Source organism: Perca fluviatilis, chromosome 11 (genome assembly GCF_010015445.1).
Source record: "Perca fluviatilis chromosome 11, GENO_Pfluv_1.0, whole genome shotgun sequence".
In the NCBI taxonomy this organism is placed as follows: domain Eukaryota; kingdom Metazoa; phylum Chordata; class Actinopteri; order Perciformes; family Percidae; genus Perca; species Perca fluviatilis.
In genome coordinates, this window is record NC_053122.1 from 18,544,291 (window position 1) to 18,566,431 (window position 22,141).

Sequence of the window (22,141 nt, forward strand, 5' to 3'; positions counted from 1 at the left end):
CCATCTAAAAATGCCTTAGAAAATCTTACCGTGGTCCTCAAAAGGGCTGCTTCCAAGAGATTGACAGCAGAGTGTGTGATTACATGATAGAAAAACTGAATGATGGGATGCCCATTCAGCTGAAGGCCTGAAATATTTACCATTCATTTAAATGTGACACTTTCATCTAAAAAGATATTGAAAATATTATTTATTTAAAAGATGTTAAAAACAACAACAACCTTGTTTTCTTCATTGTGTTTTTATTAGAATTATTTTCAAATAAAATTATTTACTTTATGAAAACAATATTTGGCTTTTATAAATAATTTTTCCAAAAATGAGTCTTGGAAAAAGGGGGGTCGTCTTATAATCGGACCGAATACAGATGTGTGTTTCAAGATGACTTCTAAGGCAGGCTACACACTGCCTGCGTGGTGTGAGCGTGGCGTTTATGTTGCGTGGCGGCTGCGTGGATTTTTCTATGTCTTTACACACATGTATGTTTCACATTGATAAAATGAAATACCATGCCATGTTAAACATAAATATGTACCGATTTGATTACAGCAAAGACAACGTCGGCAGTATTGACGGCAAAATAGGCTACAGATTTTTTATTACATTTGTATCTGCATTTATATCAAAACCTAGAGACTTTCAAACATCAACATGTCATTTATTAATATGTATTCTTTTAAAAATGACATATAAACATCTTTTCCTATTCTATTTTGCCTGGAAAAGCTTCCAACACGCTTGCGTGTCGTGTGAAAAATAGGCGTCAGTTCTGTTTCTAGCATGCACGCGTTTTCGGCGCGGCTCGAACAGTGCCTGAGACGTGCGTGTAACGCAGGCAGTGTGTATGCTCTAACCTGTTAACATGGGAGCCGAAATATGAACGGACACGCCACGCAGCTGACACGCTCACGCCACGCAGCCAGTGTGTAGCCGGCCTAAGAGTCTTTCTTCACCCTTGCTGCTGTGGTTAAGGTCTGTTTTAAGTTCAAGGTAAATGGAACAATCCCCATCATGGTTAAAGCGCCTGAAAACTTCTTTTGACAACTTTCAAGTCTTAGGCATTTCTTTTGTAATATTAAATAGTAATGACAAGTATTCAACTTTTTAACATTTGCTTCTTTTTACAGACTTTTCTTTGTTATTGAATATGTGAACGGTGGAGATCTCATGTTCCACATGCAGAGACAAAGGAAACTCCCCGAAGAACACGCCAGGTAGAGTCTCACATTGAATAAGATTGATTGATGTCTTTTTGTAGTTACATGTGATTTTGAATACACCATAATCTCTTTCTCAGATTTTACTCGGCAGAGATCAGTCTGGCGCTCAACTACCTCCACGAGCGGGGAATCATCTACAGAGATCTGAAGCTGGACAACGTGCTGCTGGACTCTGAGGGACACATCAAGCTTACGGACTACGGCATGTGCAAGGTGTGGATTGCAGTTTGCTGTGTATGAGAAAGGCTCTAATGATACCACAATGCATTGTGGATAAAAGCACCTGCAAAGCTGCATAAGTGTCCGTTTACAGCCCTCTGAGATGATCTTGCAGCTAATGATCTTTTTGTTTTTGCAGGAGGGCTTGAGACCTGGCGATACAACAAGCACTTTCTGTGGTACCCCCAATTACATTGCCCCTGAAATACTCAGAGGAGAGGATTACGGTGAGAATTGCAACACACAAGCACTTACTAAAAATGCTATCCTTTTCTTTGCTATGATACAATACAATATAGGAGGCATTACGCAATAATATCTGGGATGCTGCTCTCAGTCATGATTATGGATGCTACAGAGGTGCCGACTACTTGAAAAGAATTCTTCAAATTAGTAAACCTATAAAAGACAAGACATTTGCAAAATAAGATGAAACTTACATCGATCTTTGGCACTACAGCAGAAACATGAGAAACAAGAGCTAAAAATGGGCCAATAAACAAAAAAGCAATAAAATAACAACTACAAAATAGGCAACCACGATGTGGGTAAGGATGAGTAACATGTATGAATCAGAAAAGTATTTACAGCCATTAAGAACAAAGTTTAGGTATAGTCTACATCATAACTGAGTGCTGCATGTAATAAGGTCTATAAATACAATAGAAATTAGAAGAAAGATCTCCCTGGTTACCAAAAGAGGTATTCTAGCAATAAAATCCACTGTTGAAGGATCGTACCTGTGTTTTTGCATGTAATCTGTAAAACAGTAGAATAGAACAAAGCCATTGTTAATGATATTAATAACTTTATTAACATAAAAGTAACATAATTTTCCTGCAATGAAAAAAATGTCTGCTGTGAAAAAAGGCCTATAGAAAACTATAACATTCAGGGTGAACAGTAAATTGTACCAGCATCAAAATCGCGTTACATGCACGTACTGCCCTGTTGAACGCACTGCGATAATTAGACCCACCACTCTACCTTATATAATCTATTTTAATGCTTAATAAAAATGGTAAACTAGCCATGTTTCCTTTTTTATATGAAGACAAACGGTTTAGTTTATCTGATAAATAACATATAATGGGCCTAATTTAATTCCACATGTGCTACTGGTTTTGCATAGGCCCTGCCTGCACAGCCAGCAACCAAATACAATTACTGCAAGTAAGTGTGCAACAACAACATAAAAGGGGAAAAACAAGCGTCCATACAAGAGGCTTCTTTACTTTCTTGAAAAGTTCAAGTTACTTTATTTATACTTGAAGGTAGATTTTGTTTGCAGTAGAGTCACACATCCTGACATTATCACACATCATCACATTATCACACATCCTCACATTATCACACATCATCAAAAAAGTTCTTATCGGTCCAGAATAAGATAATACATAGGCCTACATAAAGATCGTATGTAAGATGTAAAAAGATTTAATACGAGTAAAAAAAGTAAAAGATTTTGTTTGCAGTAGACTCCTCATACACACATATATAAAAGTAAAGGAGTAAAAGAGTACATGCATTTAAAAAAAAAAAAAAAAAAAGAAATGGTCAGGGAGTATACAATAAACTATCAAAAAAGGAATTATTTGGGGAAACTTTCTACATGTGGTATTGGGAATGGTTTCCGATAGCTAAGTGTTAGTAATAGGGTCTCAGGTCAGTTTTATTTAATTTTTTATCATTAAGTTCCCCGAACGCTGAGAGAAACTCTTATCAAACCTTTTATCTCTCCTTGCTGTTTTTTTAAAAACATTTCATATATTGTGATGCTCAACTTATTTTCAGGTTTTGAACATTTAATTAGGCTGGCACTAAATATTATACTGTTTATGTTTCTGCCTCCGCTGAAAAAAGATCATTAGACTTTTGAGTTGCAGTTATTTTAGCCGTAAGTTATTAGGTTATCCTAAAAAGATGTGATAAGTGGAGTCGATCTGGATTTTAATTTGATCAAATGCTATCAAACCCCATCCGTTTGTGCTATTTTGAAGTATTATGATCTTAAAAATAGATGTTGAGCAAAAACAAGTGATATTTCTATCTTGAATACACTGTCTATAGCTTGTAAATTAATGTAACAGTTGTAATATATCACTGTATATTTCAGTGTACTGTAGTTAAGCCCTAATGGCTTGCTCTAATAAAACGTAAAGCCGTAAAGTATGAGATTTGTTAAGGGCTGAATGCATGCAAGTACACTGGTATGATGCTTTCATGGTGGGAGGGGTTGCTATAGTAACTCTAAAATAAAGGTATGCTTTGTGCAAATAAAAGAGAAAATTAGTTGATGAGAATTGTGCTTTAATATGCACAATCATTGCTATAAAGGTACTATTTAGTTTCTCTATAATGAGATTAAATGGCAGTTTTGGACACAACTGTCATTCTTTTGCTTCCTCTTTGTAATAAATATGATTTGTAATATCAATGTTTGTGCGTCTTCAGGGTTTAGTGTGGACTGGTGGGCGCTGGGCGTGCTGATGTTTGAGATGATGGCAGGCCGGTCGCCCTTTGACATCGTCGGTAGCTCTGACAACCCAGACCAGAACACAGAAGACTACCTCTTCCAAGGTAAAACAAACAAACGCACACACACACACACACACACACACACACACACACACACACACACACACACACACACACACACACCCCTACCTAAAGTTTATAACCAGAGGGGGGGAAAAAACAGCACAATGGAAACATGCAACACCTTTGTATTGACACCTTTCCAAAGGCCACTTCTCCCAGTGCCAGGCACATGCCATCTGTTGCAGGGAAATGTGTGAATGCATCTTGTTATTTCATTGTAAATACTGTTTCAAAATGTGTCAGTGTTTTCTTATAACTGCTTAAAGAGTTAAATTTATGGGAATTAAAAATGTTACTGAAGTAATTTTTCAAGACTGTTGTATCAAAAGCCATTGACACTTTATTGAAAGGCTTCTGTATATTCAACATGAGTTTACCCGACAGGATTGAGCTCATAACTGCAGCATTGTCAGTGCCATCGTCTGTCATTTTAGCCTCAAGGGAGCGTCCGTCTCACCCCCTCCCCCTTTTTCCTCTCACCTACTGCAGTAATATTGGAAAAACAGATCCGAATCCCCCGCTCTTTGTCAGTCAAAGCTGCCAGCGTTCTCAAGGGATTCCTCAACAAGGTAAGAAGGGGTCAGACAGGCCTGGATCAATCTAGAAACGTGTTGGCTCCTGAGAATGACATTATTATGGCCTTAGTGGGAGTCAACTGCCATCTCTCACTGCCTTGCATTCTTATTTTTTCCACCCCATCCTTCTGTGTCTCAATATGGCTCTCGCACCTTTTCACATATCCATAATGTTTTTTTCTACTTTTCCCCTCCCCAAAATCCACTCCGCTTTTCCACCTTTCTTGCAAATTCAATTTTTTTTCCATCTCTCTGCCTTTCTTGCCCATCATCTCATACTGTCTCTCACCCTTTAATTCACCCTCACTCCCACAGGATCCCAAGGAGCGTCTAGGCTGCCACCCTCAGACAGGTTTTGCCGACATCATGGGCCATCCATTCTTTCGAAACGTTGACTGGGACCTTGTGAGTCACTCACTCTTTTCACATAATATTCTCTCCATGTTTCTCTCTCTACTACTTATCTTGAGTTGCCTCGTTTGTCAACTTAAGCACGGTTTTAATCATAATTTCAAAAGAAGGAAGTCAGTACAGGTGAATGCCGGTCAAAAATCAATCCATATATCGATTGGAGAGAGAAGGAAAAACAGAAAGCTGCTACTAAACATGGAAGGTCAAATCTAAATGCATGTTGTCACCCCCTCTCTCTCCTGCCCTGCAGGCGTAGAAACTCTGTGGAGGCTGAGGGTTATTCGCTATGGCATGAGAATCATGTCCTTGTGGAAAGCAGGCAGATAGACATTTAGAGGGCTGAAAAACAAATGGGACATAGGACTGACAACAGCAGATAGGCTGACGGACTGACCACGGTGGGAAGCCAGAGATAGAAAGGAAATGAGTGGAGACAGATCACTGACTGACAGAGGCTCAAAGACAGAAGAGCGGAAATGTTGGGTTACAGATTACAGAGTACATTTCCTTTTCATTTGTCTGACAGAGAAATCATGTAATCTATCAGATTGTGAAACAACTATTCTTTGTCATTAGGAAGGCATTCATGAATCTAATTCCAGTTTCTTCAATCAGTCAATACTTTGTAGAACCACCTTTCGCTGCAATTACAGCTGCAAGTCTTTTGGGGTATGTCTCTACCAGCTTTGCACATTGAGTTGAAATATATCAAGTATATATATATATATATATATATATATATATATTTTTATATATATATATATATATATATATATATATATATATATATATTATATATATATATATATATATATATATATATATATATATATATATATATATATATATATATATATATATTAGGGCTGTCAATCGATTAAAAAAAAATTAACTAATTAATCGCACAATTTGCTGTAGTTAATCGCATTTTTAAATTAAGACTGAAGCTTGTAGTAATGGATATTTAAATGCTAAATCACTTAACTTTGCAAAAATAAAAAAAAACAAACAAGGAAATGTTCTGCTAAGTTCAGAATGTTTAATATTTTTCAGAACAACAGCAGCAACAATTTGGCTTATTTAGTCCTGCTGAAGGCTGCTGAAACGGCTAGAAACTGTCCGACTTGAGAGCAGATTTTTGTCACCACCCCCAATATTAGCCACATACCTAATATACCATATTCTGAATAATATACAAATGTGTATATATATATATATATATATATATATATATATATATATATATATATATATATATATATATATATATAATATAAATTACAATCTAGGCAGTACTTAATATCATAAATATTATAATATACATAGTGTTTAATCTGAATGACTAAGCAAAGCACATATATCTAAACACAGAAATGCACATCAATATCAATATCAATGTTACACATTAAACCAGTAACCCAAAACCACAACGGTGTATGTTGGCCTAAAGTGAAAACATTGAGTGTAGTTTTAGATAGCGACGCTGTGCACAGCAATCCATTACCAATGTAAAGCGATTGACTACATTTCCCTTCCAGCACCGCAACCAGGAAGTAGCCTGTGTGACAGTGAGACGCACCAATTTCAAACATTTACTGGAATATATACGTGACCAACGTAACAGTTATCAAGCAAACAAATCGCGCACGTACATATCGGCAGCACAGCAGTAGAGCAACAGACAAACAAACTTAAACCGCAGCTCAATGTAGCGAAACAGCAGCTTAACGGTGGCGCATCTCTCCTGACGAGACAACATGTCGGAACTAGTACTCAGTCCCGTTTATAGCCCGTGCTCATTCATTTCTGGATTCTAACACATCATCTTTTTTCTCTTTTGGGATCTTACTGGTCCATGTTTCAACTCTTGACTGGCCCGTAGGCCTACTTCAATCAGGTAAATCCCTCCTAGAGTACGCCGCCTGCTCTTATGGAGACGTATACGTTTCTCAGCCCGCCACATGAAGTAAACAAAACACAGCGCGCATTTCGTTAATTTTTTTTAACGAGTTAAATATTAAAAATTAACGCAAAATTAACGCTGTGTAATTTTGACAGCCCTAAAATAAATAAAAATATATATATATATATAATTATATATATATATATATATATATATATATATATATATATATATATATATATATATATATATATATATATATATATATATATACAAGTAGTCATATATATATATATATATATATATATATATGACTACTTGTCATGGGTTAAAAAAGATAAATCGAAGGAAAATCCTCTTTTGAAAATGCCTCTTCATTTCCTCTCCCCTGCTGCTCCCCAGTCCCAGTGTTATAGGTTATAGAGGAGACAGAGATTCTCAATTGGATTTAGGTCTGGACTTTAACTGGGCCATTCTTTGATCTAAACCATTCCATTGTAGCTCTGGCTGTATGTTTAGGGTCGTTGTCCTGCTTGAAGGTGAACCTCTGCCCCAAGTCTTTTGCAGACTATCTATTTTCCCATCAAGTCTGACCAGCTTCCCTGTCCCTGCTGAAGAAAAGCATCCCCACAGCATGATGCTGCCACCACCATTTTTCACGGTGGGGATGGTGTGTTCATGGTGATGTACAGTGTTAATTTTACGCCACACATAGCGTTTTGCATTTAGGCCAAAGACTTCAGTTTTGGTCTCATCTGACCAGAGCACCTTCCTCCACATGTTTGCTGTGTCCCCCACATGGATTGTGGCAAACTGCAAACAGGACTTCTTATGGCTTTGCTTCAACAATGGCTTTCTTCTTGCCACTCTTCCATAAAGGCCCGATTTGTGGAGTGCACGACTAATAGTCGTCCTGTGGACAGATTCTCCTAGCCTAGTCCTACCAGACTCTTGTAAGGGAAATGAAAATTGAGCGTAAGTACGTAGGAGGGCAGAGCCAGGCTAAGATTCTCCCACCTGAGCTGTGGATCTCTGCAGCTCCTCCAGAGTTACCATGGGCCTTTTGGCTGCTTCTCTGATCAATGCTCTCCTTGCCCAGCCTGTCAGTTTAGGTGGACAACCATGTCTTGGTATGCTTTGCACTTGTGCCATACTCTTTCCATTTTCGGATGATGAATTGAACAGTGCTCTGTGAGATATTCAAAGCTTGGGATATTTTTTTTATAACCTAACCATGCTTTAAAATTCGTTAAAACGTTATCCCTGGCCTGTCTGGTATGTTCCTTGGGCTACATGATGCTGTTTGTTCACTTATATTGACTCTAACAAACCTCTGAGGCCTTCACAGAACAGCTGTATTTATACTGAGATTAGATTACACACAGGTGGACTCTATTTACTAATTAGGTGACTTCTGAAGGCCATTGGTTGCACTGGATTTTATTTAGGGGTATCAGAGTAAAGGGGGCTGAATACTTTAGCATGCCACACTTTTCAGGTTTTTATTTGTAAACAATTTTGAAAATCATGTATCATTTTCCTTCCACTTCACAATTATGCACCGCTTTGTGTTGGTCTATCACATACAATCCCAATGAAATATATTTAAATTTGTGGTTGTAACGTGACAAAATGTGGAAAGGTTCAAGGGGTATGAATACTTTTGCAAGCCTCTGTAAAAGCTGAAAATGTAATCAACCAAAACTGCTAAATTACATTTCCTCTTTGGCTTAAGACTAGGGTTGGGTATCGTTTGTGTTTTGTCCGATACCGGTGCTAAAACGATACTTTTTAAAACGGTGCCGGTACCTGAACCGATACTTTTAAAAGATTTAAAAATATATATACATACAGTATATTTGAAACAGAAAAAAGGAGCTGGCTTGAAATGGCTTGTTTATTGCTAAGGCCATATGGTCCAAATTAAATGATTTATTAAAAATGTAATAACAATAACTTATAACAATAACCTATTTCACTAGTTAATTGGTGGTAAATGACAAAAACAATCACTAAATGGGAAAAAGAGTATTTTACAATAACTTTGAATGCACCACGAGGCTGGCGAGGCAAGTTTTAAATGTCTGTGTGGCAGCTGTGGACTGTTATGTCTCGGTGTTGGAATCCTCTCCAGTGAAATGCAGTCGCACCATTTAACGTTAGCTGTCAGCATTTTGATCGTGTTTAATCCAGCTGCTAGCTAACGGTAGGCTAACGTTACCTGCTGCCAAGTGAAGTGTTAACTAGCGTGACATGCAGCGATGCTTCTGTTGCCTCTAATGTCCGTTTCGGAGCATCGGAGGGCAGCGCTGGCATTTCAGTAGCACCGAAATCTGCGTAACTTTTCGGTCCAGTAGATACCGATTGTTAAGGCACCGGTGCCATATAAGCACCGGGTTTTGGTACCCAACCCTACTTGAGACTGACACCAGTTGAATTAAATTTTTTGCTGCATTTTGCTCTGATAAGCTAGAAAGCCAGTTCATTTAAAAATACATACATAAATAAAAGAAAAACAAACCGTTCTCCGTTGGTGCAACTCTCTCTCTCTCTCTCTCTCTCTCTCTCTCTCTCTCTCTCTCTCTCTCTCTCTCTCTCTCTCTCTCTCTGTTGTTTTTATATGGGTAAGAAGAGTGTGCAGGGGTTAACATTTTTAACAAATTTATAATCATGATTATTTTTGTATAATTCAAACTGAGGGTAATTGAATTAAGTTATATGGTGTTGTTCCGTCCATCTTTTATTTTTATATTTTTTAATTAACTCCATTGAACTGGCTGCTTTGTTGTTAAGTTCCATATATTCAAACTTCTTTTTATATATATATATATATATATAAATATATAATATAAATTCCTTTTCTTTGAAGACTTTTGGCTATATATAGCCAAAAGTCTTCAAAGACAAGGAAACTGTACACGTGTAAATGATCAGGCAGGTTTTAATCTCTTCTTAGACAGACGGATATTACTTTCACAAATGAACACAGACATGCACTGGTGGATAACCAGAAAGAGAGACACACACACACACACACACACACACACACACACACACACACACAGCTGGCCAGGGATCACCATGACCTCTTTTTCCCTGTTTGGTCTGGAGCAGGGACCCAGCAGTCGGTCAGAGTGTCAGTTTACAACACACACACACACACACACACACACACACACACACACACACACACACACACACACACACACAGCGGACAGTTTGCCCTGCAGTGAACCTATTGGCCTGCAGGGGGAGCGTTCTTATAGACATAGTGTAACAGTTGAGAGACAGATGAGGCACTATGAGTTACCTCTACAATGTGATCAATGTAATCAGAGGCGCTGGGTACAAGTGCCTCATCAAAAGGTTTTTTTTTTTTTTTTTTTAAACAGAATTTTATTGGCTCAAAACAGAAACAAGAGTTGTACATTTTGCCATTATATCAATAGCACACTGATAGAAATGGAGAAAATACTAAAAATAGTAAAATTTAATTAGAAAATATTAGAAAAAATAGTGCAATCCATCCATTCTCAACAGAGAAATCTCCCAACTGACCGCCACCCTCCCTCACCTTGACATTACGCACAGAAGCTGTTTGTCCTGCATACAGTCACATTATTGATTAGTGTAGCCTTGTAATAGCCACATCAACTTTAACATTTCACAATAGTGCACAGTGATATATAAAGTAAAATTAAGTTAAGTCAAAACAGTAAAACATAGCAGTATGGAAGCAACAGCATAGAAGAGAGAGTTTATTCTGGATACATGCGGCGATTGCAAGGCGCATGGGCCCCCAGGCAAGTAGTCAAGCAATGGAGACCACATTTCAGTAAAGGACAGCTCATTATCCTTCAGAACTGCACCGACCCTTTCATGAGGAAGGACCCTGAATATCCAGGCTAGATTAGTTTGACTATCGCTCTCGGGCTGCAACTAACAATTATTTACATTATCAATTAATCTGCTGTATGTTTTCTCAATTAATTCATTAATCATATAGTCTTTAAAATGTCAAAGAAAAAATATACCATCACAATTTTCCAGAACAGACATATGATTTCTTCAAATTGCATTCAAATTCCAAGGATTTTTCATTGACTATGATATATGAAAAGGAAAAAGCAGCAAATGCCTACTTTTGAGAAACTGGAACCAAAAACATGTTTGACATTTACGCTTGAAAAAATAACCGAAATTATTAAATCGATTTATCGAAATACTTGCAGATGAATTGTCTTTTATTGACCATCGTCAATATTACTTTACAGTTTAAATATAGATGTAGTGATTAAATGTGTTTCTGATGTCAGTAAAGGCAGATTAAGTTGTTGTGTTCTCACCTGATTCCCGTGTTGTTATTTCAGCTGGAGCAGAAGCAGGTGGTCCCTCCTTTCAAGCCCAACATCTCAGGGGAATTCGGACTGGACAACTTTGACGCCCAGTTCACCAACGAGCCCATCCAGCTCACGCCTGATGATGAGTGAGTCCCCCATTTATTATCTTTATTTTTCCTCTTATTATAATTAATATAACATGTCATTTTCACTTGATAAAAATAACTTTTTTTTTCTCTCATTGTAGTGATGTGGTCAAGAAGATCGACCAGTCTGAGTTTGAAGGATTTGAGTACATCAACCCACTCCTGATGTCAGCGGAGGAGTGTGTGTGAGAGAACGCGACGTCTGTGCTCGTACACACCTCCCACACATACACACACACACACAAACACACACACACAATCATGCACGTGTTACGTGGCGTCTCAGTGTCTTCAAGCTGCATGGTTACGAGACAACCCGGCGACATCAACCTTCTGTTCGAGGGCCGCACATGCACAGCAGAACGCTTTTTTTGCCAAAACCAGTCTCACACTCTGCCATTTATAACCACTTGCCCTTAAGCCTACCTTCTTTTTTAATTATTTTTATATCATGTAAATCTGCACTGATATCGATTTTCTCATCGGGGTCTCTTTATCGGGAGCCAATGAGGCTACAGAGTCCTTAAAGGTTGCTGTACACAGGGGCAGGGGATGAGGCACAGCCCTTGACAGATTGACTGAACATCCTCTCGTTCCAGCTGGTCGGGTGTTTTCAATGCTTATTTTATTTGTGTGTGTATGTATGTATGTATATATATATATATATATATATATATATATATATATATATATATATATATATATATATATATATATATATATATATATATATATATATATATATATATATATATATATATATATTATATATATATATGAATCTACTATAAATGTTAGACAAGGCCTTTTCAGCTTCAAGCCACAGTCGGACAAAACTGACAACTTTATAAGTCATTTTGGATTTAGCTTTGTCGCAACACCCCGTCTGTAGAGGAAAGAAGAATTGTAACACTAGCCTTTAAAAAGATAAAAATCTATATATTTTTTTTAATTTAACAACCTCATTATAGATGTTGTTGTAATGTGTTACCAGTCCAGCCTGAGTATCCGAACCAAAAAGGTTCGGGCTTTGTTGTTTAGATGAATACACAACGTCTGGAAAACAGAAGGTGTCTGCTTCAAGTCCCATCTTCCCAGAATGAAGGAACATATACAGCAGCATCACAACACTAATAATGAGTTAATACTATTAAACTGTGAATGAAAGTGTTCGCTATGCAGGGAAATGGGCTGGAAGAGAAGCACATCATACCTGAACGCTGGAGCACAGGTTACATTTTGCTGTGCAGACCATCCATGAAATATACATTTACACAGGACCAAAAAAAAAAATTTCTGAAAAATGTCTGGCTGGTATGTATTAAAAGGTACAATATACATAAGGAAGATGTGCTGTCCCAAGTCAGAATTTATGTATTCCGATTTTTTTTTTCTCTCCTTTTTAATACTATGCCTTTTCTGAAACGTCATCTTTTTTTTGGTACTTTCTCCATTCCATGTATGTCTTTCGTTGTAAATCAAAATACGAAGTGATTGTTGAAATGAGAGCTCGTTCAGAAGTCCAAAGCCTCAACGCAATACCTACTGTAAACTGTGCTCCATTTTTATCGTATCTATCATAACCTGAATTAGACATTTTGTAAAACGGCTAAAAAGCAGTAAAGGCTCTGTAGAGCAGCTCTCTACCCCCTGACTGTAACGACACTAAGTGGCGGTGCATGAACCTCCAGACTCTCATCCAGTCAAAGCTTCTCTACTTGGAAAATGTTTTTGGATACCGTGGTGACCGGAGGAACTCATTCATCTGTTACGCATGTTACTTTATTTTTTTTGTGACTCTGTTTTAATTTTGAATCTTTTTTTTTTTTTTTTTTTTTTTATCACTACATTGATTCCAAAATGTTACTGGGTGAACCCAATGGGAACTTTATTTGTTGTATTTGTTGTGTTGGGGATGTTTACTACCCAGAGGACTCTGCTGAGGTTTATTATTAGTGTGCGAGGATAAAATACAGACAGTAAAATAAACATTTTATTTCTCTTGTGGTAATATGTGCTCGTGTCAGTGTGGGTCTGTCATTCATTTAAAGGAGAGCTCCACCGATTTTACACAAGTCAGTTTATCGTTCTAAGGAGTGCTGTTCATATGAAAACAGCTGTATAACGTTTGCTCTGGAGGACCTTTGTCAAGTCAGAAAATAACCCTGGTAATGTCATAGTGATATCATCAGGGTCTTGGGTTAGACTTAAAGATTTAAATGTTTTTACAGAAAACCTGCCCTATAAACTGGGGCCATGATTTTTATTTTTTATACTTTTTTTTTCTCACCATAAAATATATGAAAATAGTAGGAATGCATGAGCAACAACATATGTAATCAAATGTAAATTCATGTTAACTCCTGCAATAAAATATTTAAAAAAACTTTTTTAACCTGTCTCTCACAAGTCCTGCGGCATTATGCAAGTTCAATACTAAATCGCTAGTGTATCCATTTAATGTTAAAATAAAGGTTTTAATATCCTGAATGAGTAGAATTTACTCATGTTCCTTAAAGCCATTTTCAGATTTTATAAAAACCTGATAAAGACCTGATTTTTTTTTTTATAGTGAAAAGGTGGTTATTTTCCATTAATTGTAGGCAGACACAGAACGCAACTGTTAATGGAAATTACATGAATGAAACTAAACCTTATATCTTTGAACAAAATGGAAATTTCCTGCAAGAGATCGTGTTTAGTGTATTTCCTGTTTGAGGAAAGAAATAATGGGGTGCAACGTTTTGTCATGTTAAATCTCACCTTTCTAGAGTTTTAGAACTTGCATTTAACTTGCAACATAAAGTAACACCAGTAATGAGAGGTCAGAGGATCACCAGGCAGAGTCATTCGGATTCATTCTCTGGCTGTATAAAATTTAACAGCAATGCATCCGGTAGTTGTTAAGGCATTTCACACAAAAAAATCAACCTTATGGTGATCTGAAGAAAAGTCTGAAGATCCCCCAAATCAGTATGATTTATCCTCTGGGGCATTGTGAATATCTGCACGGATTTTCACGATAGTCAACCCAGTTGTTGGGATATTTTAGTCTGGACGAACTGACTGACAGACCGACATTGCCATCCGTCGAGCCACGCTAATGACTTACTTGACTTAAACCCTTTCTCTCCTAGTTGAGCACAGGTCATCCACAATTCTTCTCCAGCACTCTCGGTTTGGGACGCTTTCTATAGTTCCATTCAGGTGTACTTGTTCTGTAAGGAACACCTTTCGACCCAAAACCCTGACATCGTAGATTCATTGTTGTTGTTTCCGTGATCATTGTTGTCTGAGTTGGGGAATGGCCCACCCAGCTTCACCAGAGCTCCGTTGGCCCACACGTTTCCACAACAGGCTTTCATAGCAACCATAGCAGCCTGGGCAGAAAACTGCCCCCCATACATCGCTGTTTTTTTAAAACTTTGCCTGTTTCCATCTCCCACAGCGAAGATAAAGGGTTGGGCTTTGGGAGACAGCCACGCTAGTATAGTGGCTAAACGATCCTACCTTTTAAGATTTGCAACCGAAGAAGGTACCTGTAATGTGAAGTGACCCAGACTCTCAGTCCTACTTAAAAGTGAATTGTTTTGGCAACAAATAGTGCATTGTTGAGATCGAGCTTGTGATGGTTTTACTGCTGAGACCTGAGATCTCAGACCCACATGGGCGTCTGGAGAGAAGGGAATTAGGCTTGAGTCGTTAAGCTTGAGCTTTTCCACTCCAGCTGCTTGTGTCTGCACTGCTCTCGGTTTAGAAGGCCCTCGGCGTACCCGGGGTTTAAAAGGTCATTGACACTATTGCCGTCCCCCCTGCCCCTCACACAGTGCTGAGAGGTGAAAAAAAGAGTCATGGAAATGATGTGTCAGAAATAATAAAAACGGATTGATTTGTGTGCTGCAATAACTTGCACAATGGTAGATAGAAAGCCAATGTGTGGGGCTTATTTCACATCCTGCTCCACTAAACCATTGTAGATTGTCTCAATTTAACTAGATTTTGTGGAAAATGTACTCCACTTGTACTACTACACGAGACAAATACAGCATTGCTGCACGGAGGACGAGGATAAATGTCTATGCATAGTTCTGTGTTCCCATGATGGTATGTTTGACATTGTTCCTGTGCCCTCTCCGGTGGAGACCGGGGGTACGCCTCCCCAGGCACTGTGGCTCCACATCACCCTGTGGAAGACACAGGGAACACTAACCTTGTATAATTAATGATGTAAAACAGAGAAAGGATCTGAAAAAACACCCTGTTTTATCTTGCTGGGTGTTTTATTCCATCCCTGAAGGGATTAATTAAGCAGCAGAAGAATAATACTTGGACCTAAATGCAATCCCTTAGTAAAACACACACTATACAACTTAAGGTGAATAGTGTTCTACTTGGTGCGGTCTCCATGCAATCACACTACATTTACTGGTGCTCTGGATTGTAGTACTAAGGTAATGAGTTGTTTTTCAGCATCTATAGTTAAATGTACTTGTACCACCGTCCCTGTACGGTATAGCTTCAAATTGGTGTGTGCTCATAAAGTGATTGTAATTGTATAGTGAAGGCATCTTGAGATATAAAAACCTGTTTCATTAAGAGATACTTGAAATTATTCCTCATGACCATCACTTCAGAAACACCGACATACTGTTTATGAATGAATGGGATTTACAAGTAGAATAATGGAGGAACCCTGCTGCATTGTCAAATAAACCAGCAGGATTTAGAAATATTAGTAGAAATATCTCACTTTAAAATAAAGGAAGCTTTATGTACCACTGATTATACAAAATAAAAACGTCAAGACTGACCTTGAATTAGTAGTGCAATCACAGTTACAAATGTGGGTTATGTCATGTTGAACATCACGTAACAGCGCTTGGAAATCCCCTGTATGATGTATATGTTTGTCACATTTATGTTTTTCAGTGTGGTTTCAACTGCTTTGTTTTTGTTCTTTTGGCATATGTTGTATTTTTGCAAGACTACCAGTATTAATATACAGTATTAAAGTATTTTCAAGTCTATCTTAATACATACATTTCCCACATGCCATACAGTGCCTTGCGAAAGTATTCGGCCCCCTTGAACGTTTCGACCTTTTGCCACATTTCAGGCCTCAAACATAAAGATATAAAACTGTAATTTTTTGTGAAGAATCAACAACAAGTGGGTCCCAATTATGAAGTGGAACGAAATTCATTGGCTATTTCAAACTTTTTTAACAAATAAAAAACTGAAAAAGTGGGCGTGCAAAATTATTCAGCCCCTTTACTTTCAGTGCAGCAAACTCTCTCCAGAAGTTCAGTGAGGATCTCTGAATGATCCAATGTTGACCTAAATGACTAATGATGATAAATAGAATCCAGCTGTGTGTAATCAAGTCCTCGGTATAAATGCACCTGCTCTGTGATAGTCTCAGAGGTCCGTGTAAAGCGCAGAGAGCATCATGAAGAACAAGGAACACACCAGGCAGGTCCGAGATACTGTTGTGGAGAAGTTTAAAGCCGGATTTGGATAACAAAAAGATTTCCCAAGCTTTAAACATCCCAAGGAGCACTGTGCAAGCGATAATATTGAAATGGAAGGAGTATCAGACCACTACACATCTACGAAGACCCGGCCGTCCCTCTAAACTTTCAGCTGATACAATGAGAAGACTGATCAGAGATGCAGCCAAGAGGCCCATGATCACTCTGGATGAACTGCAGAGATCTACAGCTGAGGTGGGAGACTCTGTCCATAGGACAACAATCAGTCGTATACTGCACAAATCTGGCCTTTATGGAAGAGTGGCAAGAAGAAAGCCATTTCTTAAAGATATCCATAAAAAGTGTTGTTTAAAGTTTGCCAAAGCCAACCTGGGAGACACACCAAACATGTGGAAGAAGGTGCTGTGGTCAGATGAAACCAAAATCGAACTTTTGGGCAACAATGCAAAACGTTATGTTTGGCGTAAAAGCAACACAGCTCATCACCCTGAACACACCATCCCCACTGTCAAACATGGTGGTGGCAGCATCGGTTTTGGGCCTGCTTTTTTTGCTCGCAGGGACAGGGAAGATGGTTAAAATTGATGGGAAGATGGATGGAGCCAAATACAGGACCATTCTGGAAGAAAACCTGGAGTCTGCAAAAGACTTGAGACTGGGATGGAGATTTGTCTTCCAACAAGACAATGATCCAAAACATAAAGCAAAATCTACAATGGAATGGTTCACAAATAAACATATCCAGGTGTTAGAATGGCCAAGTCAAAGTCCAGACCTGAATCCAATCTAGAATCTGTGGAAAGAACTGAAAACTGCTGTTCACAAACGCTCTCCATCCAACCTCACTGAGCTCGAGCTGTTTTGCAAGGAGGAATGGGCAAAAATGTCAGTCTCTCGATGTGCAAAACTGATAGAGACATACCCCAAGCGACGTACAGCTGTAATCGCAGCAAAAGGTGGCGCTACAAAGTATTAACTTAAGGGGGCTGAATAATTTTGCACGCCCAATATTTCAGTTTTTTATTTGTTTAAAAGGTTTGAAATATCCAATAAATTTCGTTCCACTTCATGATTGTGTCCCACTTGTTGTTGATTCTTCACAAAAAATTACAGTTTTATATCTTTATGTTTGAGGCCTGAAATGTGACAAAAGGTCGAAAAGTTCAAGGGGGCCGAATACTTTCGCAAGGCACTGTATGTATGTTGAAGTATGGGCGTCATTTTTCTGCATTAGGTACTTTTAATTGTATGTATTGAGTACATTTAGCTGATTATACTTACATAACATTTTTAAGGCAGATGTTATACTTGTAATGGAGTATTTTTACTATGTGGTATTAGTTATTTTACTTAAGTAAAGAATCTGAATACTACCTTCACCACTGGTAGTCACTCCTCTTATCAAATCAGAGACACATACAAATACACAGAGAGGAGAACATGAGCTGAATGTCCAACCTAAACTGTCTTGACACCTTCAGACTCTGTGGTGAAGGTGTGTGACCTCAGGCCAGCACTTCAGTCAGCATCATTACCCAAAATTACAGATACATCTACTGAACAACTCAGGAGGTGTTTCAATATCACCCATTGATTGCAGACAGGATGTATGAAAATGACTGTGAGGTGTCTGCCCCCAGGCTCCACTTAGTACTAAGTCCAATAACAGTTAGACAGAGTCTTGGCTAATATATAATAGAAAAGCTTATCAATGAGCTAGTCTGTTACACTCTGTCTGTGAATCCCAGCTCTTTCAAAATCACACTCCACGCTACCTCATCCTTAAGCTTATTGCTTTACTCCTAATGAACAATCAGTGCTGGTCACAATATGGCAGATATGAGATTAATTTACTCCCGCCGCAGTACACAGAGTGATGTTATTACAGGAAAATCAATGTCCCTGTTGTTCTCTGGGGCTGGACAGGGTGTACGCACATCTGCTCTCATAATACAACTGCTGACCTTGCTGTCAGAGTGAGCCAGAGAGAGGCTGCAGCGAAACGGCCGACGGTGTTGTTTATCAAGGCTTTATCAAGCCTCTCTGCTCTCACAGACGTGTGACATCAGACTGTGGGTCAGTCAGCCAGCCAGGGTGTACTCCAGCTGAAAAAAAACCCAACATATGTAGACAGAGCACGATAACCTTTAAAGATTAAAATTCCTGCCAAGAACATGAGAGTTCAGACTCAAGAGTAAACTGTTGCTAAGGGAATTCAACCTCCTTCAAATGAAAATATATTAGCTATAATTCATAAAATCTCATTCCTGACTTCCTTGTGTTCAGATTTCATTAACTCCCATCATCACTAAAGGCACAATAGACTGCCTTAATGACCTCTTGACCTTTTGCAGAGGATAGGTCCATAAAAAGAGTGTGGGGGAGGTGTGGAAGACAAGTAACCCATTTGCCCAGTGAGTTTGTCCTCTGTTATCCTCTCATTTTTACAAACTTGATGGAAAGCCAACAAGAGAGATAAGGCTTTCTGTTATGTCATTTCATGTCAGGAAAGGCTATGTCAATAAAACCGACCAACAACCTGATTCAAGCCAAAGGCACACTAAGATAAAAGAATCTCTAAAACGAATAGATCTTACTGGGAATCCTACCTAAAAAATAAAATAAAAATATTATGGGGGAAATCATGCTGAAAATGTAGAGCAGAAAATAATTCACGTTCACAGTTTACAAATTAAATTTCCTCCTTAAGATAAGCTCCTTTTTTATTAAAATAAAACAAGTGTGCAGCAAAAGAGCTTGAGGACCCAAAACGGGACCCTAAGGCCCTCCACAAGTCCCCGAACCCCATTTGTGGCATCCACTGACTGCCTGTTGTTGACGTCTATCTCCAGCTCACTGCTGGAAGAACAAATCTCCCAGGCTGTGCGAGACAAACAGACAGGCAGGCAGACAGACGTGAGACACCCCCGCATAGTTTCCGTCAGCCGGGTGACGTCTCCGCCTCTCAGCCCGTGTGCAGAGTGACGTTGCGGGGCTGTAGTGGAGCCTCTAGCTGCATCTTGTTGACGGTCCGCCAGGCTTTTCCAGTACTGAGAAGACCCCGCGCGAGTGAGGACGACCGACACAGGCAGCGTTTTCAGGCAAGTGTTACTCGATTAAAAACTAACTAAACTAAACTTAAATGGGCGCTTTTTAAACAGTGTTGTTTTGTCGATAGCGGATCGCAGCGCATGAGAAGGTCGAGTTTGAATTCCTGTATTCAACCGACGGATTGTGGGCGAAGCTAACCTGGTTGCCTGCTGTATCGCTCTCTATCTAGGGGTTAGCTTGCTGTAATGTTAGCGCTTTCGGTCCTCTCGGCTAGCCAGCGTTATCGCTTACTATGTCGGGCTAAACTGCCTTAATATTATATTGGGTTATTCTACTCAGTCGCGACGGACACTGTCGTTTATCACTCTCTGTGTGCTGGGTGAGCAGTCTGATTTGTTTTCTCTCATTGCTGAAGGAAACTGGGTTAAGTTAGCCTGTATCTGTGCTCTTGAGAGATCCCTGTTAGCCTGCTTCATAGCCCTCTATGCTGGTGAGACTGCTTTATAGCCGACTGTACCCGGGGTAACGTTAAGCCGGGGGAGCTAACGTTAAGCTAGCTAGCGCAAAGTGTTGAGCCTTTTAAAGACAAGATTTCTCAATTGATTTCCAGACGAATGCGCATATTTTTAAGCTTTCACTTTTTCGTACATGTGTTGTGGTCAAGACATATTTATTTATGATTTAAAATAATGTGACACAAAATGCGTAATATTGAATGTGTTTTGGGTTGTTTCAAGCGATTTGATGTTGGGTGTATCGGAACAGGCACGTTAACGTTACCTGTGTGTTTAACGTTAACACACGGGGAAAGCTGCGGTTGTAACACCCACCGTAACCTCACCAAGTCGGTGTGTGTGTGTGTGCGTAACGCTGGATCGAGGTGCCTTCCCAGACCAGACTGTAGACAGTGAATGTCATTATCAGCGCTGTCTGCATACCAGTGCCGTCGTGGCGAGCCAACAGAAGAGGCGAGGTACAGTTTGCAGACTGGAGAGAGGAGGGGGATGGAGCAGAGCATTATTATACGCGGTGTCCTTGCAGCAGCAAAAAGGATAACAGAAGTGGAGGTGACATTAAGAAATATTTCTTAATAACGTTAGCCAATGGCTGTGAGGTTGTTTGAGCAATACCACCGTTGTTACTGACCGAAGCAATTCGGGTGTTGTGATTTCTGACATAAATAAACCGATCTGGTTGGGGGGGTTTGCAGCCAAACGGGGGGTCCCGTGCAGGCTGGGGTAGAAGCTGCTACCTCCCCGTAGACCACATTGGTCGTTGATCTGATTTTGCAGTTTCTTTCTCAATCGGCCCACGGTGATATTTGCTATTAACTACGCCCACAAACATCAACCCGCTTTGGAATTGAGCTCGAGGCTTACACCGCCGCAGCATTTCAGTCGGTGGAAAAACGATGGGATGCTGACATTTGCAAAAGCATGCAAAACCATGCACCGTGGTCAAATAACCGAACGTGCGTTTTTTTTGCCTTTTTGACAAGCCGAAATCCCCAATTAGTGTAGATAAAATCAACTGCATTTCAGACAACAAAAATAGCGCAGATACAGTAAATGTTGCGTTTTCGAACTGAAGTGCATTCAGTCTGCCGTCTCTTGGTGTCATATTGCAGTAGTAGCCATTATTATCTAGATTGCGTTTTAAATTGGGGATACCAGCTAAGTGTTGTTTACCTTATTACAGTCAATTTAGTAATTCCGCAGTAAACCTGAGAGTAAAAGGGGGAAACACCGCTTTCCATACTGCTGAATGTCAAGCTGTGAAAGGCATGAAAGAAGGGGGCGACTGCTGTTAACTCTTTTATCAATTGTTTTTCATGGAGTTGATGGGGTCAGCGTGGGGTAAGCAGACCTAGGGGAAGACACAATATGGTTGGGAAGGGCACTTTCATTTGCTAAGTGAAATGTTTTTGACCATTGTATCAGACTTACATTAACAATGTAATGGGAGAGGGGCTGGGTGTTGGGGAACTTCACTTGGATAGTTATGTCTGGTCAACTGGTTTTGCTTGTTACAATTCTCACTTGGGGCTGGGAAGTTTGTTTCAACATCTTTGGTGAAAACCTAGTTGCAAATTTCCCCTGGGGTTCAATTACAAGGGCTGAGAAAGCCTTGTGTTTGTGTTAAGTATGGTAATGGCCATTTGGTTTAGTGAGCAGCCATTGACC

At 39.2% G+C, this 22,141-nt stretch overlaps 1 protein-coding gene across 1 annotated transcript in view; it reads left to right on the forward strand.

Annotated features, from left to right (window-relative positions):
• The window catches only part of prkci (protein kinase C, iota), a 34,392-nt gene extending 22,322 nt beyond the window's left edge, over window positions 1-12,070 (forward strand). The window contains exons 11-18 of the mRNA XM_039816544.1: window positions 1,128-1,214; window positions 1,298-1,433; window positions 1,579-1,666; window positions 3,894-4,019; window positions 4,530-4,609; window positions 4,931-5,020; window positions 11,300-11,415; window positions 11,517-12,070. Of these exons, the coding sequence (XP_039672478.1) occupies window positions 1,128-1,214; window positions 1,298-1,433; window positions 1,579-1,666; window positions 3,894-4,019; window positions 4,530-4,609; window positions 4,931-5,020; window positions 11,300-11,415; window positions 11,517-11,604 (811 nt within the window). The 3' untranslated portion in view covers window positions 11,605-12,070. The remainder of the gene's footprint in view (window positions 1-1,127; window positions 1,215-1,297; window positions 1,434-1,578; window positions 1,667-3,893; window positions 4,020-4,529; window positions 4,610-4,930; window positions 5,021-11,299; window positions 11,416-11,516) is intronic.
• Window positions 12,071-22,141: the final 10,071 nt, after the last annotated feature.